This window comes from Platalea leucorodia (genome assembly GCF_965183815.1).
Source record: "Platalea leucorodia genome assembly, chromosome: 12".
NCBI classification, from domain to species: Eukaryota; Metazoa; Chordata; class Aves; order Pelecaniformes; family Threskiornithidae; genus Platalea; species Platalea leucorodia.
Genome location: NC_138834.1, coordinates 9,427,483 through 9,449,452, shown reverse-complemented (window position 1 = coordinate 9,449,452; position 21,970 = coordinate 9,427,483). Strand labels below are relative to the sequence as shown.

Below are 21,970 nucleotides of genomic sequence, written 5' to 3'. Positions count from 1 at the left end.
CTGGACTCAGCCTGAAAAGCTCCAGTCCAAGCATCATTTTTCCCTGGTTTGTTGTTAAAGGATGTGCAAAGCCATTTCAAGTGACAGAGCAATTTCCTTTGTGTCCTGCAAAGCAAAAGGAAAAAAAAAGAAATCAGTGTGTTACACACAAATCTGCTTTCCTTTTGCAAGTTTAAATAGTAACAGCTTAATGTTCAGCAAACCCACGGCTGTAGTAATTCCACATCAAAGGCTCAGTGTCAAAGGTATCATTTTGCTACAGCCACCAAATAATGAGCAATTTCTGTAGCCTTTTGAGATTGGATTAAAAATGAACCACAAACCAACACTTCATCTAGCCAGTATTTGTAGGTTAGGCTTCAGAGGCCTAAGGTGGTGACGATGCTAAGCAGGGCTGGACTCCTGGCACGGGTGCTGGGTGCCCTGGGGGGTGTCCCTCCCTCCAAGCGCTGCCGCTGTCCCTCCCTGCTCGTGCCATCAGCGCAGAGCTGGGTTCCCCTTACCTGCAGACCCCACATCCTCATGGGCGCTGGCACGTCCCCCACCGCCATGTGCTGAAGGAAGGCGCAGAGAGGTGACCGAGCTGCGACGCTGTGGGAGGAAGCCACGCTGCGATGCTCTTCCTGCTCATTTGTCTGCCTTCACCCCCGATTTGTGTCCTGCTCGCTGTCTTACAGCCCTGTACCCCACGCTTCCCATCACTCCCACGGCACAGACCCAGCCTGCCTCCCCTGCTGCCTGTGCCGTGAGAGCTGCCTGCTCAGGGCCATGGGATCCCAGCGTTCCCACCACATCAGTGCTGCCACCGTGCTGAAGTTTAATCAGATTATATCAGCTTTCCCACCTTGTTTGGACAATTAACTCAATGAGTCCTACCAACGGCACACACATAGAGAAATTCCTCGCAGTGAGCAGCTCCGTGGCTGCTCTCCCCCACCCTGTGCCCTGGCCCCCGTGTGCCACGTCCCCCCGTGTGGCATGTCCCCCCTCTGCAGCCCCTGCGCCGGTCACCCCCACATCCACCACGGCCTCAGCTGGGGGTCCCCAGCCTTCAACCCAGCCCATGAGCATCCAGCGCTGCCAGAGGGGCTGCAGGCAGCCTCCGTCTCACAGCCCATCAGCAGGCAGGCAGAGATTTGTTCACAGTTGCACTGCATCTTTTTTCCAGCTGTTTTATTTCTCTGGAGGCTCCAAAAGCATCACCCAGCTCTGGAGCTGCTGGTCCCAGTTTCATTTATGAAGCAATTTCTGGCGGGGCCAGCACTCAGGATCAGATTCAGTATGCCATCAGTGCTGGATGTAATTGCACACAAGGCTCGTTAGAGCTGCAGCAGCATCCAGGTGATCCCAGTGGTTTCCTCCTCATCCCGTGTCTGAAGCTGGGTCTTGCTGACAGCCCCCAGGACAGCCAGCACCAATCCTGCTCCCATCAGCTTCGCAGAACCTCCTGCCCAAGCAGCCAACTTTCCTCCGCAGCCCTTCCCGTGGTGCCTTCTCCGAGCAGGGTGGTTTGTGGGGGGCAAGGACAGGTTCAGCATCACTTGGGGAAAGAAGTTCATTGGGAAAGAGTTCCCATTCCTGCCCAGCTCGGCCGGTGTTATGTTGTAAGATTTTTCCCTGAACTGTTTGTTCAAATATATTATTAAAAAATTCCAGACAAGTTGGAAGGGCAGACCATGAAGATATCTCTTCCAAATGACACAATCTGTGATTTTTCTTTTTTCATCTGAAAGCGCAGAAGGGAGTACAGGATTTTTGTAAACTATTTGTTTTTTCTTTGAGTTGCATACTTTATGTGGAGAGAACTGGGGAGAAGAGGCTTTTCACTTAATTTCTGAAATTGCAGGGCCTGCGATGATGGCACAGCACACTGCAGTTTGCCAGTTTCAAGGGAAAAAAAAGATTTAAAAAAATGTAAGCATGCTTTCTTACTGGGGTTGCACTGAGCTCTGAGAGAACTGCTTGTGCTCACAGAAATCGCCGCTAACAGCCAGCTCTGCGGGGCCCCTGTGAATGTGCTGCAGTGGCGAAAGCTGGCCCCATGCTTCCCAAAGTGAGGTGTGTGTCCAGATAAACAGCTGAAATAAACCATCTGCATTGCACATGCAAGGACACCCGCCTATGACCGGTCGGGGAAGGTTTGGGTGAAGCACAGTCCCCATGGCCAGGCCACGCTGGGGCTTGGTGTGGGGTGCTTTTCTTGCTGTTGAGGTCTGAATGCGACCCCAGGAGATGCCAGTCTCTGCCCAAAGGAGCATGAAATCCATCTGGGGAGCAAGACTCGCTGCAAAGAGCAAAGCGTGGGGTGTCCCAGCCCCGCAGCGATGCACAGCCCAGGGCCCCCCACCCAGCCTGGTTCTTGAGTGCCGTGTTACCTCCCTGGCACCAGCCCCAGCCCGAGCCCGAGCACCGCACTGCTGCAGGCAGGGCCAGCAGCCCAGGGTGCCCAACGGCAGCTTTGCCAGCTGGGAAGGGGCAGGATCCAATCACCAAACACACATACCCGGCTGCAGTGCACAGCCGTGTGTGCGCTGGGGTGGTGGTGCTGAGACATGTAAGAACTACAAAATGCATTGATTTTTGTTTCCAGAAATAATAGAATCATTAGAAAGGCCGATTTTAAACTAATTAGAGGTAATTTCTTCATTTGCTGTCTTCTTGCATGAATTGCATCTAGCAAAAAGGAGACCTGGAAGCGCAGGGCATGTCACCTTGTGCAGAGCTGCCTGGGAGCGAGGAGTTGCTGGGAATTGCTGACAGCCTACGGGCAGCCGAGCAAACTGCTGATGTGAACCCACATCCGGAGGTTTTGCATTCATCTGTGACAAGGAAAATGCCTCTTGCTGCAAGGCTTTGGTTTAAATTAGAAATGAACGTGAAGAATCCAAAAGGCAAAACAAAATGCTGAAAACCACCCAGTTTGCCTTTTCAAGCCACCGCTGCAGTGCGGCCGCCCCGGAGGGTCCAGCGAGGTTGTGCAAATCAGTGCCAATGTCCCAGGTGAGCAAATTACTTAGAAATCACTGATGGAAAGGAGAGATTTGTTCATGTACCTGTATAATTTAGCCACAAACTTCTGATAAATGAGTAAGTTTGGATCTCTTCTAGGAAAGAGGGCTGAGGCTGAAAAAAGAGCTTTTTGTGAGTGCAGAGAGATGGGGAGGCTGGCAGGGTGTCAGGTGAGAACCCCCCAGACGTGGGGGCTGGTGGGGGGCGTGCTCGGCTCTGCTTCCATGGACCTGCTCTTGCTGTGGGGAAGAAAAGACAAGAAGCGGCTCGTGTCAAAGAAGCAAATATTTTATTGTGTAAAAACCAAGCAGACATCTGAATACAGCCTCCCATTGCCACACATACCCCAGCACTGCCTTGCATGCCAGTGGGATGTCCCAAACAGGCAGGAGCCATGAAAGCACGTACAGATCTGTCTTCAAATATCTATGGAATTATAAAATCTTCAGAGCTCCACTGTTGCTGGGTGTCACACTGAGACCCAAAAGCATCCTTCAGCCATTCGGCTGATTTCTGAGCAGTGTTATGTGAGATGAGACATCTGGGCTGCACCTTCTGGGTTAAAAAGGAGGGGGTTTGGTGTTTCTCCAGCTCTTTACAGCATGGCCTTCCCCCAGCCAGCGTGGCATGTTATCAGGCATCTACGGCAGCCGCTGGGTTTTAATTACAGCACCAGCTCCTGAGTCAAACAACTGCAGGAGAAAAAGAAAGTCCCTCGTCCCCGCGGCTGGCCCTGAGCAAAGCTGCGGTGATGGAAACAGGACAGGAGCATAAAGAAACCATGGTATATTTAAAAACCTCCAGCGTCCAGACAAAGCGAATTGCAAATTAACTGAAGAAGCACAGGCACCGGAATGAGCACTCAGCGGGGCTCGGGAGGATGTGTGTGCCTGGTGGGGTGGTGGGAGCTGGGGCACACGATCTCTGGGAAACCAGGAGGCTGGGGACACCAGTGGACTCAGAGCTGGTGTTGTGGCCAGCTCTGGGGCTGTCCCCAGCACCAGCAGCATCCCCGTCGCCCACCCCCCTGCAGCTCTGAAGGGGGCAAGGAGAGGGCAAGGGGGGGTGCCATCCCCAGTGCCACACACCCTGCAGGGCATCCTTGACACCGTCCCAGCTGCTGCATCGGGGCTGAAGCTGGGCCAGTGCCTCCCCTGCCCTGGGCTGCTCTGGCGTACCGGGGGGAGCATGGGAACACCCGCTGGCCTGGGGCACCCTGTCCCCACACATCCCACGGCATCAGTGCAGGCACCGCGTGGGCTGGAGGGGCAGCGGCTCGGGGCCAGCACCACAAGCCTGCCACTGCTGCTGTGAGCTAGTGCCAGCCAGTGGCTGAGCACGGTTACCTTAGTCTTTTCCCAGATACTTCCTCATGATGCTGTTGACATCATCTTCCTTCCCTTCTGCCTCTGCCCGGCGGCTTGCCCCGCTGCTCTGGGTGCTGGCTTTGCTGCTGCACCCCTCCCCGTCCCCTCTCTGGGGCCGGCGCTTGATGCTGTCGCCGCTCCGGGCAGAGAGGAGGGAGCCAGAGGATGAGGAGGAGTCGGAGAGGTCCCCGGGCCCTTCTCGGGGGGCTGGGCTGCGCTTGGCCATGCCCTCCATCTCAGAGGACACGGAGCTGCCTGCTACAGCCTCATCCTGGAAGCGGACGGTGAGGGGCCGGTGGCCGTCCCTTCTGTCCCTCCTGGGCTTGGCCAGGCTGCTGGTGGAGCGGGATTTGCGAATGGCCGGGAGGAAGTCATCAAAGTCGACGTTCGTTCTCCTTTCATAGTTGAGTGTGGGTATTCTCCAGCTGAAGGGGTCGCTCCCCTTCCCCTCGCCCAGCCCGTCGCTGGATAGCGAGCTCAGGAGCCCCTCAGAGCCCCTTCCCACCTCCTCATCTTCCACCGACGGCTCCAGGCAGCTTCTCCAGGAGCTTGGCCGCAGCGTGCCCAGCGCCTCCATCCCTGCAGCTGGAGAGATCGGCCGGCGGCCAGAGCTGTCGAGGGTTTGCAGGAGGGAGTCGTAGGAGCCGAACTTTGATGGTCTTTTTAGCACTGGAGAGCGTGCTGGCTCAGCCGGCTCTGAGGCCATGCTCCGCAGGCTGGAGGAGCGCACGAGGCCGGTGCCTGCTCCTTCGCCTTCCCCTGGCTGATTCCCGTCAAGCTTCCCCAGGGAATCCTCCGCGACTGGGAAAGCCCTGCAGCGCCGCAGGCCTGCGGCACCAGTGGTGCGGTAAATGGGGAGGGGAGAGGTGTCGCCCAGCGCCGGGCGCCCTTGCTCCCGCTCTGCTCCCCGCTGCCGCCGCAGCTCCTCCACATACTCAGAGAGGGCGGCCGACGAGCTGGGCACCGGCCCTGCCGCTGGAGAGAGCCCTCTCCTCCTTGGCACTGTCGGAGACAGCGGGCTGGGGAACCGCCCATCCGGGGCAGGGGACCCTCCCCGACGCAGTATCAATGGGGACGTCTCTCCTATCCTATCCACAGGCTTTTTCAGGCTCTCCGGTTCCTCTTCATCTGCCAGAGGTTTTCCGTATTCCCGTCTTCTAGCACCGAGCAAGGGACTTGCCATCCTCCCCAGATCCGTAGCATCGACAGACCTGGCAGTGCTCAGGGAAGAAGCCGGACGGCTTGTTGCCGGTTCCTTGGTGTCTCTGCTCACCCTAAACAACAGATACTGGTGTTAGTTTAAGCTGTGTGATTTCCAGTGACCGTAACGTCATTCAGCAAGGACAAGGCTGAGCAGTAAAAAGCCGATATTGGCATGGTAGTTTCAGAATAAACTCCTGCTGCCGCATTGAGCAGTTGGGCAATGCCCAAAGATTTTATCTTAAATAACTCTAAGTCAGCCAACCCGGCTAAATCCACAGCGTAGGGTGTGTGGTGTGACTGTCTTTACCTCTGCCAAACCAATGCATACCTCCAAATGTCCTTTTTTCTTGACAGGTTACAGCAATATGTAGGATTTATTTTATTTTTGTCAAAGCCAAAGATTATTCACTAAAATTTTATGAAACCAGCTCACAGAGTGCCCCGAATGCATCTTCATGTTATTGCGGGGCACATTTCACCCAGAGTCCTGCTGGGGAAGAAAAACAATTGTGAACTGCAAGAGCCAAGTGACACCTGGCCGGGGCTGCTCGTCGCCAGAAGCTATGTGTGGGGATGGGCCCTCACCCTGCAAATGGGGGCTGATGCAGATGGCAGGAACCGTGTGGGCTCTGCTCGCCAAAGAGGAGCCACACCGGTCACCGTCACAGCAGGACACCATTCCCAGGACACACGGCCCTCACCTGGCAGGCTGAGGGACAGTCTGTAGGGTTGGTTTAGCCAGAACACGGTGCCAAATTGGGGATGGCAGCAGCTCAGCAGAGGCAGCTGTTGCTCTTGCTACCAGGACTGCAGCTTGGGCAGAGTGCATATGTGGAGCAGCAGAAAAGCCAATAACAATAATAATAATAACAATAATAATAACAACAATAACAATAACAATAACAATAACAATAACAATAACAATAACAATAATAATAATAATAATATGGCATGCCCCTCTGTGCTGAGAGCAGAGCAACACACAACAGGTCTGTGGCTGGGACCAGCCTGCTGGGAGACGATGCCCAGAAGGAGCCTTGCCGGCCATCTGGTTTTCCCAATCTAACTCCTGCTCCTTGCCATGGGGCTGCAAGCGCTGCTCTGGGATCGCTGTGGTGACATTGTTGCCACCCCTGCACTGGCCGCTTGCTGAGCGGGACAGGGACGGGGTGGCAGCATGGCAGGAGCAGGGGATGGTCCTGCCTTCCCCCAGATCCTGCCTGTCCCTCCCCAAAGCATTCCATGGCACTGAGCACCCTCTCTGCCAGGACAGGAGCTTGGGAGCATCTCCTTGGGCACCGTGGGATGCCAATGCGGCGCCTGTTCAGCTGCTGAAGTTCCTCCCAGGCAGCCAGATCCTGGCACATACAGGCTGCAGAAAGGGCTTCGCTGCACCAAGCCTGTCCCTTCCTTGTGCAGCTGATGCGCAGAGATGGGGAGGGGGCAGCAGTCACTGGTGGGCTCGGTGTCACTGCTGACACTAAGCTCCCAATGTGACACTTTACATCCCCCCCCCCAAGCACCTACATTGGCTTGAAGGGCTGAAAAAGTGTATTTTCTGCCTGTCCCACTGTTGGGAAAGGCAAAGGGCTTCTTTGCCAGGACGTGTCTGAAACAAAGCAGGCGCTCTGCAGAGCCACGCCATGCCTCTCCTCGGTACATCGCTTTAGATCAATGATAGCCAGTTACTATCTATAGGCTGCTCGCGCGCAGCCGCTTGCCGGTGAGACGAGGAGGGTAGGCGCCTGCGAGCGATGCGTTTTGACAAAGGCTGTGCCCGGTGCTGGCAGCTGCCAACACTGCCGGCGGATTATCCCCACTCGCAGATACCCCCGGCATCGCTCAGCCAAAGGGGACCTGGAATCGGCCTTAATGAGAAGGCTGCCAGGATGTGAATTTGTCTGAGAAAGGAGGAGGGAAAAAGAGAGCAAAGGGTAGAGTAATGCAGCAGAACCTAAATATAAATACATCTCCGGGAGGCCAGCAGGCTTTGAGGTGCGGGAGCACTGGTCAAGTTTTACATCGCTGGTAGTGAAGCATCCTGCCCTGGGAATGCTGGGGTTGCCATGGGAACGGGGGGAGAGCGGATAATCCAGCCACTGTGCAGGACCCATTCAGACCAGGCTCTGCTGACCCGTGAAATAATTTACATGCCGGGATGGGTCAAAGACAAACTCCACAGCTGGGAAACACAAGCAATTGCAGAAGTGATGGGGTAATGGAGCGGTTTCAGGTCCCCGGCGCCCACTGGCACAGCCCAGGGCATGGAGATGCCCGCCTGGCCCCAGCACTCACCGCCATGCCGTGTGCTCGCGGCTCGTTAAATGAGCCCAAACCATTTGATTATCCAATGCAAAATGAATTAACCAGAGATTTAATATCCCTGGAATGCAGCAACCTCCAGGGCTACCCCGCACCGCTGCACCCGACATGGCTGAAGCCTTGCAGCTGATTAATAGTTTGAGACATTTCAATAATGCTTGTTTTTAGGATCCTAAATTGCATCTTACCTAAATAGCTGGTGTAATCCTTCCATGAGAATTTGTACGGAAATTGCTCCAATCACTCTCTACATTTCCAAATAATATTGTAAACTGACTGCTGCACAACCGGCTTTCATAAATTAAACAGCCAGCTTCAATATTTTTCTTTGTTTTTTTAAGACTGAGATAAAAGTGAGCTGGAGAGGTAAGAAACACTAATGGACTGTGAACACGGATGGTTTACATGCTGCTATTTATTGTCCTCTTCAGCATGATGGACAGTTACTATTTTTATTAAAATCTTTAGAGCCTGAAATAGAGTGAGAGCTGCAAACACGGGATTGTTCCTCCAGCTCCCATGGCTAGTACGAGTCCGGCCACCGAGAGCCCTCAGCCCCCAGGGTCCCAGCAAGGACCTCTGTGTAATGGAGCATCTCCCATCCAAGCTCTCCATGCCCTGGTTTTCAGCAGAAGAGCTGAAGCTCAAGACCACCCCATCCATCCTTGTCTCTCCCAACAGTTCCTATTAGCTGCATTCATCAAGCAAAGCCCAACCACGCACGCCAGGGAAAGGGCTGGTTTCCCCAGGGAAGCTGCATCTCTCCGGGCATGGCTCAGCGGCCCGTGGTCAGTGCGTGTTAACTCTGAGCAGCATCAGCTGCCTGGTGAGTTCACATGGGACCTGATTGGGTTTTAATTGAAAATGCAAATACTTCTCGGGTTTACACTAGTAGCAAGAAGGCACTGCGCGATGGGGAAACACTGCAGGGATTTCTCTGCTTTTGATGCTTTTCCTCTTGCTTTCCAGCATCTAAAACACTCAGGTCCTTCCAGGCTGTTATCGTTTCCCTTCCTAGGAAGCCAAAACCTGCTTCGCCCACCTCCAGAGACCCTCTCACGGCGGGTCCGAGCTGCCACCCACCCCGGCACCAGCCTGCCCCAGCACATGCGAGGGCAGCAGCCCCTGCTCCCATGCCATGGGTGCACTGAAATCACATCTCCCTTTCAATTAATTACTTTCTGCAAAAGGAGCCTGAGGACCACAAGGTAATTTCTCCCATGCAACAGGTTTCTGATGGAACAAGCCCAGAGGCTGGTGCTGGTGCTGCCGCATCCTGCTGGGCTGCCGCAGCCGGGGAGCTGGACTGCCATCCCCTGTCACCGGTGAAGCTGTGCCACCGTGGCTGCACCCCACACCACTGTACCAGCACCCCATCCTCATCATTTGTTCCTTTAACTGTACCTTGATGGCTACCAAAAAAACCCACCCCAAAATCATGGCTAATCTTCTCTTGGCCATACTCAAGCCTCCTCACGAGGCAGGGCACAAATGCAAGATGGTCCCGTCCCATCCTGCAGCATCCTCTGCTCATCCAGAAATCCCAGGCTAAGGGCTGATGTGCCGGCAATAACTCCCAGGGCTTGGAATAACCCCCAGGAAGCGCCGGTGGTGGGTGATGCTGCAGGAGGCAGGACCACGAGCATGCTACAGCTGCTGAGCAAACCACCGCTCCTTGCCTCAGCATCAGAGATGATTTTCCCCAGCCAAAGGCAAAAGCAGGGCCTGATGCAGAACTCAGAAGGCATCTGTAAGCCAAACAGAGTTCTGCAATATGCCATTCACACCAAAGCAAATGACATACAACAATAATTAGTGAAGATTACATAGCAATTAACATGATTACAATTATGCTAGTTGAAATAATTTATACAATAAAAATCCACACATGCATTGCAACACATGACCAGGGATGAAAGTGTGGCTCGGATGCTTTTCCTGGTAGCTCATAAATAAAGCCAAGACAACTCCATTTCAGGGAGAGAAAAGAGACTGGCCTAATTTCTGTCAGAAGAGGATTTTCTTGTCACACCATCATCTACAGAAGAACTCCCAGTTTCTCATATAATGATTTGCTTTTGACACAGTAATGTTTAAAAATAAACGTGTCGGATCCCCACCAGCCTTGGGACCCGGGCTCCTGCTTTCCTGTACCAAAGCAGGAGGGGGAAGGATGCCAGGGTGATGCCGGGGCTGCGGATGCCGCAGTGCCATGGGATGCAGGAACGGAGAGGCAGGGCCCCGTGCTGCAGGGCCATTCCCTGCTGCACCTCAGGATCAGCTCCTCTATCGCAATGCAACCCTGGCCCGCCTGGCGAGGGGCAGAACAAATGCGTAAAGTTTTGAACTGGCTTCCTAAGAAAAAAACTAATAGTTTATTCCAACTCTGCAATGTGCTGTATTTATTGAGGCTTAGCCCTGCTGGCCAACATTTTGTACAAGCACTTAAATAGCAGAGAATTAAAGAAAACGTTAATCAAATCTCTCATTCCTGTACACTACACTGACAATAACAGCCTTCTATGCTTTCCTCTGGCTTTTGGCAGCTGTTTGTTCAGGAAATATCCCATATGTAGTGCTGAGAAGCGAATGCTAGGAAGATTCATTTTTCATTACTGGGTGCTTGTGTAAGACAAAGGAATCTTAATAAGGAAGAGCTCGTTTCACTGATCTCATTTTTATTACCTTACCAGTCTCATCGTCTGTTTGTTTGCATTTCATATAGCCTCCTGTCTAATATTTCCATCTTAGATTAGCTGAAGCCAAACACAGCTACGACACCAGGATTTGCAATTTGCCTCTTCGTGACCCCCAGGACAGAGGCAGATTGTCACACTATTTCCAGGTCCAGGTGCAAATTGCCTCTCACAATGGCCACGGTCAGCCCAGTAAGTTATTTTTATTAATCCCCAAACCTACATACCTGCTCTTTTATTATAAATCCAGTGTGTTTCAGCTCAGAAATGTGATATTAGCCATAACTCCTGATTTGCTGCCAGTCATTTATGATCAGAGTTGGGTCATTTGGACCAAAACCCCCTAAGCAGTACTAGGGAATCACTTTACTGATGGGTGTGGGGTCCCAGCGACCTCAGCTGGCCGCTCTCAGGGCTCCCACCCATCACCTCCCCACAGGTCCCAGCCCTGCCTGACGACCCATAAATTCTGCCTTGTATCAGCAATGGACTGCTTCAAACCGCTCCAGCATGCTCAAGGTATCCCCTGCCAGGGGACTTGCTCTTCAGAAAATGAATTCTGGCAATAGTTATTTTACTGTACAAAGCAGGTCAATGCAGTGGGGACAGATCTTGCCAGAACGAGAGCAGGGAGCTTCATACTAATGTCCGCAATGAAATGGCAGTCTGCAAACCCTATCAAACCCTCTTGACTTGGAGCATCTGTCTATGGACCTGCACATCAACAGAGAGCAAGCGGGTGCCTCAGGGAGCTGTGCTGTGTGTCAGCCCAGCCCCCAACCTGGTTCTGCGGAAAATGGGGGGAAAAGCTGGGAAAATAGTGACGCCCATTCCAATACACCATCCCTGGGAAAGCAGTGTGGCGGGGAGGCCCCAAGTCAGGGGCTGCAGGCAGGGGTACTGCCAGGGCTGCAGGCAGGGGTACCACCAGCCCTGCCCACCCTGAATTCGGCTGGTCAGTCTTTCCACCTGCATGCACTGCCAGCTGCCACCACATTCCACGGCAATCAACGCTACAGATCATGCGTTATGCAAAAAAGTGTGCTTCTGTTTGTTACAAGGCTATTGCTTTGCAGATCTTTGCATGCAAAGTAGAGAAACCACCTTCCCTACATGGGGATGATGCTCTCTGGAGCCACTTCAGCCCCGCGTTGCTCCCAGCCCCGGGACTCAAAGCTCCATCTCTGCTTACCTGTGGTTCTCCCAAGCCTCCGAGGAGACCCCATGACTTCCCTGTCCCCACCACCTCCTTTCTGGAATACAGCGACCAGACCCTGATTTACAGGGCTTTTCAAAACTCAACCCATGCAATTGCTTCAGACACGAAACACAAAGAACCGGGTTGTCTGCAACCCTGCGGTGCTGGGGACGGGCTGTAAAACTGTGGCTTTGTCTCTGGGCTGGAGGGTCCCTCCAACAGGCACCCGGGTGAGGTGGCCTTGATTCGGACTGGGTACCTGGGCACCCGCCAAGCCCTGGGCAGCTCTGCTGCCGAGCACCCTGGCGCGGCAGCAGGAGCCGAACCAAAGCAGTTTGGCCATGCGAGTGCTTGGGCCACTCTCCAACTCCCTCACAGCCCATTAGCATTACCATCAAAAATTAACATATTTTATATTAGAACTGTATAAATGCATACTGTTTCCTCAGCAGTGAAAGGCGAGCATATGGCATACAAATCCTCAAATAGGCTGCATCACCACTTTAAATTATCTCTAGAGAATACATCAAGGGATATTATACTGCTTGAAGCATGTTTTTGATGTAGTGACTTTCATCTAGCATTTCACTGATCCTGGCATGGCAGCAACTACTTTCCTTGGTTTGATGTTTTGACCTTAAATACCATGGGTCCCCCCAACCTCCTTTCTGCATGTCCTGAAAGGAGCACGGCTGAGGCACCCGCCGTCCCCGGGCCAGCATCTGCAGCACCCCTGGATGAGCCGCGGGGGCTTCCCTGTCCCCGAGCAGCTGCAGGCATTGCAGTGGTGCCACCGCGGTGCTCCTTGCTGCACTGTGGGATCTGTCATCTGTAAAGGGTGACTGTATTTTTCCCATGGGAAAATAAAAGCCAAAGAGAGTATGTGGGAGCCCCTGAGGATACACAGTGGTTTGGGATGCTCGGCTCTGCTGAGGGAGTTATGGGCTGCACCCACTGCATGTTTCCCCCCATTCGAGGGGCTGCGAGCAGCCACAGCCCCTGGCAGACAGGAGCTAGGAGAGCAAGCAGCACCTGCCTGCTGGGCTGCAGGATCAGGCCATGCAGACGCTTGTGATGGGAGAGCAGCTGCTGGGGCTGACAGCTCTGCCTGCTGTCCTTGACACCCCGATGGGGCAGGGTGCCCGCAGCCACCTCTCTGCACCTGAACTCTGGGAAATCAGCACTGCCTGCAGCCTACTCCTGCCTCTCACACTTTTTTTTTTTTATAAAAATACAGGAGAGTTTAAAATACCTTTGTGATGGCTTGCTCCTGCAAGATATTTTTCTACCCTCCATGCATCTGCAAGATGCTGGAGCTGGCACCAAGCGCCTGCTGGTTCCCTGGAGGAAAGCTGCGGCGGGCGGCCTGTGCAGGGGGAGCAGCCGTGCCTCTGTCACCGTTGGAGGTGGCCGTGCCCAGGACGGGCTGGGGGTCCCTTACCTTGGGTCCTGGGTGCTGCGGCTGCCGACAAACTGTGATGAGAGGCTCCCGGCCACGCTGGCACCTGATGGAGAAGACCAGCCCATGGATGACCCCGGCCAGGACTTGATGCTCTCTGTGGGCTCCAGACTGAGCGTGGAGCCGATGCTGGAGCAGGCGTCCCTGTGGGAAGAGATGAGACCCCTTTAGCTCTGCAAGCACAGGCAAGAGGGCTGTTGGCACTGGGAAGGGGTCCTGGGGCACATGTGAGGGTGAGGCTGGGCACAGACGGGGGCTCCTCCACAGCTCCAGCAAAGGCAGCTCCAGCTGGTGGGCTCTACTCTGGCTGTTTTATGGTACCGGCACAGATTGGATAAAACAGACCTTTCCAGGCAACCTGGTCCTTGTGCCATTGCTGCTGCCATTTAACTATTTCCCTCATGCTTTTACAAGTGCCCTGTAGCCTGCAGACAGTGGGCAGGAAAACTCTGCTGCTGCCTGCAGTGCCCCGGGACTGGAGTTGCAGTGACAGACCCAGTGTGACCCCGGGCACTCCACTGTGCCCTACGCACCCCTGGGCTCCCTGGGTCCGGAGCTACCCCTGCCCGCCCGCCGGGAGCCCACACTCCAGCTGCAGCAGATTAAATCCTTTAGGATCTCAGTTTTCCTTCAAAGCCAGAGATCAGCTTCGTATTCTCAAAGCACAGCCTGAAGGAATGAGTGCATCCCACCCAGTTTAACAGACAAGGCTCCCAGGGAAAGTGAGCAGGTCGACAGGCACGGGGGGCACACAGAGCCAGCGCATCCGAAAGCCCATCTGTGCCCGAGTGGAGCGTGGTGCCTCGGCAGGCTGCGGGCAGCTGGTGGTCCATAACCCATCACACAAGCCAGTGCAGGCTCCTGCCCTTCAGCTGGCAGCTCCCCAGGGCTCACTCACGTCTCCCTCCTGGAGCAGAGCGACTCCCGCGCCGTCTGCACGCTGCAACCAAGGGACAAAAGACAGAGTCAGCCGTGGTGCTGCCGATGGCATGCACGGCCTCCCCAAAGCCACTGCGCAGGTCTGATGAGATGAAAACTTCCCAGACTAACTGTATCAAAGCTTGCTGCTATTGCTGCTGGTACAATCGGAGCAGGGTTTTCCCTGAGCTGGGCAACATACCCTCCCTGCCAACAGCCCGAGCAGAGCTGCAGCAGGGACCGGGGCATCGGCAGGGCCGTTCCCAGCACACTGCAAGGCTGAAGACCCCCTCACCTGCTCCCTGCACCCTTCAGGCCATGGGCTGCAAGAGGGACCCCAGCGCATGCCCCCCCATCACAGAGATGGGTGCTGCGGCAGCATATGTTGCATTTGCACTCTCGGAACACCTCTGCTGTGCCTGCGCTGGCGAAGGGCAGGGAGCAAAATACACCGCTTTTCCTGCACGCAGCAGCTGCGGAGGTCCCTGCTGGGAAGCAGGTCTCACCTCCCGCTAATGTGTCAATTGTATTGGAAATCACTTTTTTATTTGAAGAAGCAAATTTCTCAGCTCACGGTTTCTATCTCACCCTTCCCTGGTTTAATCACTACATAAAGAAAATCTCTTCTCATGGCATGGTGACAAGCACATCTCTGCTTTTTTTTTTTTTTATAAATGCATTTATCTATTTTGTCTCCATTTGTCACGATACCCCTTTAGCAGTGTAGCAGAGGGGAAAATTGGAGGCCTGTAGAAATAACACCTGAAAAATTCACCGGAATTTGTTTCCCATTTTTTCCTAGTAAAATCCTCTACCCAATCCGCCCAGCTTCACTGGTTCCTCCAGGCCCCCAGCTCCCATGGCCGAACAAAGTGCAGGATTTTCAATCCATAAATCCAGTGCTGGGGCACCCGCTGACACGTGGCAGCATGCCACGCTGCTAGGGACAGGACCTTACTCTGCGAATGGGGCTATTTCCACCCTTTTTGCTTACTTTAAGCTGGGCCACACAGTGTGATCTTAAGGGTGACACTTTTTCATGAAACCTTTCATTAACGTGAAGTTTCTTGTCCATAAACATGTGCTGCTGCAGCGAAAACGCTCGAGGATGCAGATGTGCAGCTACAGCCACCCTCACATCGCCCTTGCACAGTGCAGTGTCCTTCCCCACCACAAAACAACTGAGCCTGCCCCTCTGCCCCTCCACAGCACCCCAGCCCCTGGCGCTCCTCGCCTCACCTCTCGGCATCGCTGTCGTCGCTGGACCGCAGCTCCTCCAGGGCCACCTGTAGGTCGGCGATGCGCCGGATGGAGGTCCCCAGGTCAGCCTGCAGGACCTGCCGCACCGCCGCCAGCTCCACCAGCTGCTGCTCCTGCACAGACGGTACCGGGTTAGCGCCTGCACCCTGACATGGCACCCCAAACCGCGGAGCAGGCAAGCAAGGCGTCTGCTGAAATTCCCCCCACCCCAGTGCTCTCTGTGCCCTGCCAGGGCTTGCTACCCGCCACTGCACCCTGTTGCGTGTGCAATAGCTTGTAAAATGCAAACTTCATCTTACACAAGAAGAGGCGCAAGTGAAGCTGAACCCCTTCGTGACTGACCAACATCCCTCACAATGGAGAAAGGCTCAGAGGAGATGAGCCAAAAATCCCGGGCGCTGGGCAGAATGTAAGGAGCCAGCAGCAATTACTGTGCAGAAACCAAACTTAACCCCAGGGGGGGGAGGGTGACCTTGGTTTTAGGCACATGGCTGCACCAGGGCATCATCAGGTTGTACAAACAGCCTTCCTGGCTCTCTAATTAGTAGAGGGTAATGTCTTCCTGAGCCAGCCAGACTATCATGGGGGAAGCATATATGTACCTCAGCTCAATATAGAATATAGAATCATAGGATCATAGAATCATTTACGTTGGAAAAGACCTTTAAGATCATCAAGTCCAACCATTAACCCAGAGCTGCCAAGTCCACCACTAAAGCATGTCCTCGAGCACCACATCTACACCTCTTTTAAATACCTCCAGGGATGGGGACTCTTCCCTGGGCAGCCTGTATAAAACCTGGACAAGTAATAAAACAAACTCTGAAGACAGCAACTGGCTTGAGCTGGCTTCAACCCACACATCCCTTCCTGGCAGCTAGGCATGCCCAGCGCTGTGGCGGTGAGTGTTTAGAGACTGGGGACGGGCATCATGCCTGTGTAGTGACTCGGGTGTATGTTGCAATTGCTGTATTGTGCCCATGCTGTGATTTCAATACATCGTTGTATCGCTCTGCTAAATCGAAATGTAACGCCAATATACCAAATGAGTATTAACATTAAAACATTAATAACATTAACATAATTAACATAAACATTAACCCCCCCACCCTGTATGGAACATGTAAAAGCACCCGGTGTGAGAGCACCATGTCCCTGCCAGGGACAGAGCGGGGCACAGACTGCGGGCATGCTCCCGGGTGTTCGGGGCTGCTCCTCCACTCACACACACCACACACCTGCTTGGAAATGAAGCTCTTTCCAGAAATGCTGGAGCAGATAAGAAAAACCAGAAACTTCATTCATAATTTAAACTACAGGGAGGAAGAGCCAGACAAACAGCACAACCCGTATGGCTCCGTGGACCCAGCATCACCCACGGCCAGGCAGCCTCACAGTGCACCGAGGATGCTGACCCGGCACTGCCCGCCCGCCACAGCTGGGCACCACCGTGTTCATCAGATTCCAAGTCCTTTCACACCATGTTCATCAGATTCCAAGTCCTTTCAGCCAGGAAGGAAACATGGCAGAGAGAGAAGGAGAGTGAGCACGAGCTGCAAATTCACCATGATTGAAGCTGCCAGCTGTAAAATTGCCATCTCGGTGGTGACAAGGTGAGAGATGATTTGCAGCACGGGCTGCGACAGGCCACAGCGCAGGAGCCGGCAGACTGTCAGAGTAAATAATGAAAGCCCTGGGATCACCGGGCACGCGGGCCTGAGGGAAGAGCATTTCAGTTCATAAAAACATGCAAAGAAATATCCCAGTTCGGGTTGCACAGCATCACAGTTGCTTCTAGAAATGCACTAGTATTGGTAAAACCCTGAACGCTGCCAAGAAGCTTTCTGAAACTCAGGGTTTCCAAGCTTATTGCTTCGCTCCTGGCTCAGGCAAATGCAGAGGGTGGAAAGGACCCGTTTTGTCGTGGAAACTGCTCCGAGTCGCGTGGGGATGGCTCACTGCCCGGGCAGCAGAGAAGCTCCCTAGGCTGGGGTCGGCCCCATGAGCAGCTGGGACACACAGTGAAACGCTGACCCCCGAGAGAAGAAAAGCCCAAGGAGAGAGAGCCCTGAGCCTCGGCTCGCTACGTGCCTGTATTCAGCTATTTGTGACTGCGAGACCAGACAGTAAAACGACCACTAGATAAAAAGCTCAGCCCTTCAAACCGGCTGATAAGAGTCTCTATTGAACTAGTTCCTCGGCTCCAGGATACGGCGCAAATTAAATATAGTTCAGTGGCTGCATTTAATTCCTTTCCTCCATTCTGCTATTATTAACCTGACAGTAACTGGCAGGGAGGCAGCCGGGCACACAGCGGCGCGCACCCCTGCCGGCACCCGGACCCTGCTTCCTCTGGCTGCTGACAAGCAAAATCCCCCAGGTGCAGCTGCAAAAGCAGCAAACAGCATGTCCCAGTGGCTGGTGGGGTCCCCACGACCCTGCTGCCTTCCGCATGACAGCCACGGGAGCACCGAAAGAAACCGGACCACCGCAGGGCTGATCCTGCCAAGCTGGGGCTCCAGCCCAGCTCCCCCCAGGGATGCCCTGGTCCCTGGGCACCCATGGTCCATGGCACCCATGCTGAATGGCAGGGAGGAGCCCAGCAGCCTTGGGAGGGGGCTGCGCAGGGCACAAGGGGCACTTTGGGGACTGCATGGCCATGGGCGCTACGCCCTGTGGGTAACCTTGGGGTCCCCTGCCTACATGCCACCCGAGTGTCAATTTGAATGTAAAAGCCTGAAAATACCTGCTTCTTAACAAGAGTTGACACTGCTCAAGCCCAGCGATGTTGCTAAAACAGACTCCTTCCAGCAGAGGTACTGTCACCACCGTCATCACCCCAGGTACCTGGGCTGATTAAATGCAGAGGAAAGCGCCAGTCACATTCAGAGAAAAATCTGGGGCTGCTCCGCACTCGCTCTCTGCCGATTGACTTGCACAAGCCTATGCCCAAAGTGAGTTCTCGCCCTCGGGGCTCAGGCATTACTGTAAAGCGAGTTCTGGTGATATAAATCTGCAGCAAGAAGATGTGGGGAAGAGAAACAGTACTGCTCAATTTCCGTGCCCTGCCTTTCAGCTTGGGCTCAGCGCATCTGCAGCTCACCAGGATGCTGCAGCCAGCGAGGAGGAGGAGGAAGAGGAGGTGAGCAGAGCCACAGACGGACCAGGGGCAGAGCGAGGGGAAACACCTTGAGTAAACGCACTGCTCAGCATTTTGGGCTCAAATCAGTGCAAAACAGAAAGGCCGGTGCTTACAGTCACAGAGCAGCTATGTTAATCTGCTCTGTGCTCATAGTGACAGTGCTGCGGTGGGGAGGAGGCTGCGAACCCCACGTCCCATCCGTCCCAGCGCTTGATCCCAGATCTCGTGCATGGAGGCACCTCATGTTTTACTCAAACATAAAGTAGCTGTACCATACAATTGTCTCAAGGAAGGGACTAATTATGTCAATATAATTAAATTTGAAATGCAAACAATTATCTTCATAATATAAACTGACAAAAATCGTCCCAGCATCAGGCCACTGCTATCCCAGGGAGCTATTAGACACCTTTGACACACGTTGTTTCAATCTAAATGTAAATGCAAGAAGCATTTTCCCTTTTAATACAGCAACTGGTCTGAGCATTTCCATCCTCACTCAGGATGAACTGCCGAGCATTGCTGGCTTTTTGTTTCCTCTGAGCAGAAAAGCGGGAGGGAAAAAATGGGGGGAATATATTTATTGAGAAAACTCATAACCCGCCTGTTCCTGTGGCTCTGCTGAAGCAGGGGCACTGCCTGGGAGAGAAACGCTGCATGGAGCGCAGCGAGCAGTGGTGCATCCATGGCCATGCTCTCTCCCTGTCCCGCCGGACCCCGGGGATGAGCCTGTCCTCCCCCACCCCGGGCAGCAGCTGGGAGCTGAGGAAATCACCCAGCTGCAGAGGCACCGGGCGACAGCATTGCTGCACCCCACCAGCACCTCCCTGCTCAGCAAAGCCCCACCTCACCCAAGCACGAAGGGACCTGCTCCCCTGCTTCCCGGCTTCCCTGCACGTTGTGACTCGGTTGCCACAGCCAGAGCCAGCCGGCCACTGCTCTTCACCATGTGCAAGAAACCATGCACGACGCTGATCAAGAGGCTGCCGGGAACCGGAGTGATACGCCGCGCTGCGGCTGGACCTGGGGGGATGAAAGGTGACTTGCACATCATTTTGCCTGAGTTATTCATCGTTAATGGCCCGTTATCAGAGCCCCCGTGCTCCGGCTGGCACTGATGATGATGGGGAACCCAGACAGCTGCTGGGGGGGGGCTGCAATCAGAGGAGCCACGCTGATGAATGGGGCTTATAAAGCAACAGCTGTCAGGGGAATCAGTCCTTTCTACCTAATCAAGGAGGGGGTGAAGGCTGGAGCAGCTGCCCTCACGCTGCACAATGCCTGGGGAGTAAGGCAGCAATTTTCCAACTGTTTATGAGATTTCTTCTTTTGCTACTCTTTAGCCTCTACAGGGATCTAATAGGCATTGCATGGCAAACTGATCCATGGGGGGATTTCATCCCCATCCTTAGCCAGGCTGCTCTTGCCAGCCCACTGCCCACCAGGAGCAGTGCCAGGGCTGCCCCGTGGAAGCCCAGCGCCTCCCCAAAAGGTGTCCTGCAGGCGAGGGGTGGTGCTTGCCCCGGGTAGGAACCCCACAGCCGCCAGCCAGGGGCCAGCGCTGGAGCTGCTGACTGGGAAGGGTCCGGGTGCAGGACTGCATTTCCAACGGGTTCCCCATCAGCTGCTCACACCAGCCCTGGGAAGCACGCTCCCTCCTTCCCCATGGAAAAGCAAAGATTATTGCCTTCTCCCTTGCAAAGCAGCAGGTACCAGACTTGCCAAAAGCCCCAGTGCTCCAGAAAAGGGGCTACAGCTACTGCCACAAACCAGAGATGGTGAAGCAGAACTAATGGTTCTTTGCTTCACGTGTATGTTGATTTTTCATTGAAAAGCTCTGCTAATTTCTCTCCTGCTTTGCAGGGTTTGGAGCAGCCCTACCATGCCCATCCTGCTGACCAGCAAGGAAGCTGCCCACGCACCCAGCCGTGGCACGGGGAGAGACAGGGACGTGGCACCAGCTGTGAGCCCAGGGAAAGGTGCTCCGGCTTCCCAAATGGGGGCCGGGAGCACTTCTGCTACACAGGCTCAGGAGCATCCTCTGCCATTAAGCCCCGGTCCCTGCTGGCACCAGCATATCTGGCTCCTTCCACCAAACCAGTCAGTCATGCACAGCAGACACCAGCCTGACCATCTCAGAAAACCTGCCTGATGTATATTTTATAATCAATAAATAAAATATATGTTCTGCCTGGTTTTGCATACATTTCCAAATTAGATTCTCCCATTCACAGCATATCGGCAGACAGATCACACCAGAGCACAGCACTCCCAAAACCCAACGGCACTGGTCCCCTGGCAGAACAAAAGCATTTACTTTGGAAAGCTGAGGTTAATATCTGCTGACAGGGAGCCTAAATTAAAGGCCCTCTCAAGACAAGGGGGACGAGAGCTTGCTTGGCGATGGTCAGCACAGAGCAAACCCATGCCGAGATGCTGGTGCTCACAGCCTGGATTCCTGCCCTTGCCTGGGGGGCTCACAGGAGGATGCTGCTGCACATCCATGCTGGAAAGACCCTGACAATATGAGTTACACTGCAAAAAATTTAATTCCTACTCCAAGTGTCAGAGCCAAGTGCTCAGCAGCGGGTCTGGCCTGCTGGCTACCTTTCCATGCGTTTGCTATGGCCCCTCTGCACCTGTCCTGTGCAAAGCCCATGCAGTCCCTGGACGCCCACCGGCCCCTCTCATGGCACCACCTGCTCTTACTGAGAGGGGCCAGAAAGCAAAAGATTTGGGTTGGAAAGGAAGAGGCTTGCTGCAAAGGGGGTATCATCGCTGCCACTTTGTGGGTACCCGGACAAGAGAAAGCCAAGGGAGGAGTAGTGAGGGCACAGCCCCTGGCACCACGGCATCCTGCCACCGGCATGGCATGGCAGCAGGGCTGTCACCCAGCAGGCAGCCAGTGCCGTGGCGGAAGAGGCCAAGACAAGCGCCGGCTGCACCAGGCAAGGACAGCCAGCAAGAACAGGAGGAGACGTGGGCTGGCAGCTCCCGGGGGGCTCCCCACTCCTGGGGGGGGTGCCGCCCCGCTCTGCCCCTGCACAGCCAGCAGGCCAGACCCCGCTGCCCACCGACTCCCCAGGCATCGCTGGGTCTTCCTCCTGCGGTTTGCCAGCGGGCTTTTCCAACAGCCAGAAAGAGATGCTCAAGCCCTCGGCAGCCTGCACAGTGCAGGGGGCACCAGCAGGCAGCTGGAGGTGTTTCAGCCCCTGGCCAGAGCCCACCTGGACACAGGGGGAGAGGGGACATCGCAGCTGGCAGCTCCCTACCTCCTACCCCCACCCCCCCGCCGTCTCTCCACATCCTGGCTTTGCTTTCATTGCTTCTCTGGAAAAGGATTTCTAAAATCTCTTTTTCTTAAGACTTTCTTTTTCATCTAATTTTGTCTCGGAA

At 54.4% G+C, this 21,970-nt stretch overlaps 1 protein-coding gene across 1 annotated transcript in view; it reads right to left on the bottom strand.

Moving 5' to 3' along the window:
- Positions 1 to 4,356: 4,356 nt before the first annotated feature.
- The window catches only part of MYO18B (myosin XVIIIB), a gene marked incomplete at both ends in the record, with an annotated part of 75,982 nt that continues 58,368 nt past the window's right edge, over positions 4,357 to 21,970 (bottom strand). Inside the window, 4 exons of the mRNA XM_082324857.1 lie at positions 4,357 to 5,650; positions 13,237 to 13,398; positions 14,153 to 14,194; positions 15,412 to 15,545. Coding sequence (XP_082180983.1) covers positions 4,357 to 5,650; positions 13,237 to 13,398; positions 14,153 to 14,194; positions 15,412 to 15,545 — 1,632 coding nt within the window. The remainder of the gene's footprint in view (positions 5,651 to 13,236; positions 13,399 to 14,152; positions 14,195 to 15,411; positions 15,546 to 21,970) is intronic.